The 1146-nt window shown below is 68.1% G+C and overlaps 1 protein-coding gene across 7 annotated transcripts in view; it reads right to left on the bottom strand.

Annotated features, from left to right (window-relative positions):
- Positions 1–326, bottom strand: part of COBL (cordon-bleu WH2 repeat protein) — a 264711-nt gene extending 264385 nt beyond the window's left edge. For all 7 annotated transcript variants that reach the window (XM_027124111.1, XM_027124116.1, XM_027124113.1 and 4 more), the window contains exon 1: positions 172–326. In XM_027124111.1, coding sequence (XP_026979912.1) covers positions 172–293 — 122 coding nt within the window. In that variant the 5' untranslated portion in view covers positions 294–326. The remainder of the gene's footprint in view (positions 1–171) is intronic.
- Between the last annotated feature and the right edge of the window lie 820 nt (positions 327–1146).

The following is a 1146-nucleotide window of genomic DNA, read 5'->3' as shown; positions in this document are numbered from 1 at the left end:
CCCGAGCGGCGGACCCGGCCCGCGGCGCGCGTCCGGGACAGGGGCCCGGCGGCACCGGCGCCCGGGGGCGATTCCCGGCCCGCCGCCGCGCCGCCGCCCGCTTGCCCCGGACCTCTGGGCCCCGGGAGCGCGCCGCGCCGCGGCGGGGAGGAGCTGCGGAGGGGGAAGCACCTGGCAGCGGCGGGGCCCGGCGAGGGCGAGGTGGGCGGACCGGTGGGAGGACTGAGGTTGGCGATCGAGGAATGAGTGAGCGGTGCCAGGCTCGCTGCCCTGGAACCCAACAGAACCTCCATCCGGGCAACGGAGCTCTGGTGCGGTGGGTCTCAAAGTGGGTGCCTGACCTGCAGCATCTGGGAGCCGGCTAGAAATGCAGATTCGGGCCCCGCCCCGGCGTCCTGAGCCGGAAGCTGCGGGCGCTGGAGCCGGCCGGGAGGTGCTCCCGGAGCTCGGGTGGACGCGCGCTCGACTTTGTCTAGTTGTTCTCGAGGCGCCGCGGTCGCGCTGCCCCGCGGTGGGTCCGAGTGCTGGCCGCGGGCCGAAATGCCAGCAGAGGTAGCCCGCGGGGGGCCCAGAGCAAGCCAGCCAGAGGCCCCCGATCTGGCGAGCTTCACCCCACACGCTTCCTAACCCACCCCAAGGCCATAAAAGGGATCTGGGCTAGTGCGAAAGTCTGACTAACAGAAATGACTCTTTGCTGTGGTTCCAACGACTAGACTAAAAGGCGAGTAAGTGAGCCTGCAGGGATCGGTGTCGGAGGAGGTGCTGCTTCGGATCTTAAACTTGGATGAGGAATCCCGAGGCCAGCCTGAGCCGTCCTCCCGCTATCCTCCAGCTTTCCCATTAACGAAGCGGAGGCGGGGGGCGGTCTAGACACAGAATACGAAGTCCTTGCTCGGACCTGAAAGGCCTTAAGTGCTGAGGCCGGGGCGCCCACCCAGAAGCCTCTTCCTACCTCTGCGCTCGGCCTCGGAGCCCAGCGCCCTGCGGCTCTGCCCACCTCAGGTCTCTGCATGGGATGCTCTGCCACGGGATTGCCCGCCTGCACCGTCCCACCCTGCGGTGCCTGCTCAGATACCATACCACCTCCCCAGGGAAGCCCTCCCGGAGCCCTCTGTGTGAAAGCACAGACTTAGTATTGCTCTGCTT

The sequence above is a fragment of the Aethalodelphis obliquidens genome, unplaced genomic scaffold, assembly GCF_003676395.1.
Source record: "Aethalodelphis obliquidens isolate GAN/ISIS:26980383/991018 unplaced genomic scaffold, ASM367639v1 scaffold27, whole genome shotgun sequence".
NCBI lineage: Eukaryota > Metazoa > Chordata > Mammalia > Artiodactyla > Delphinidae > Aethalodelphis > Aethalodelphis obliquidens.
Note: the sequence above shows the minus strand (reverse complement) of the source record. Positions and strands in the feature narration are given on the sequence as shown.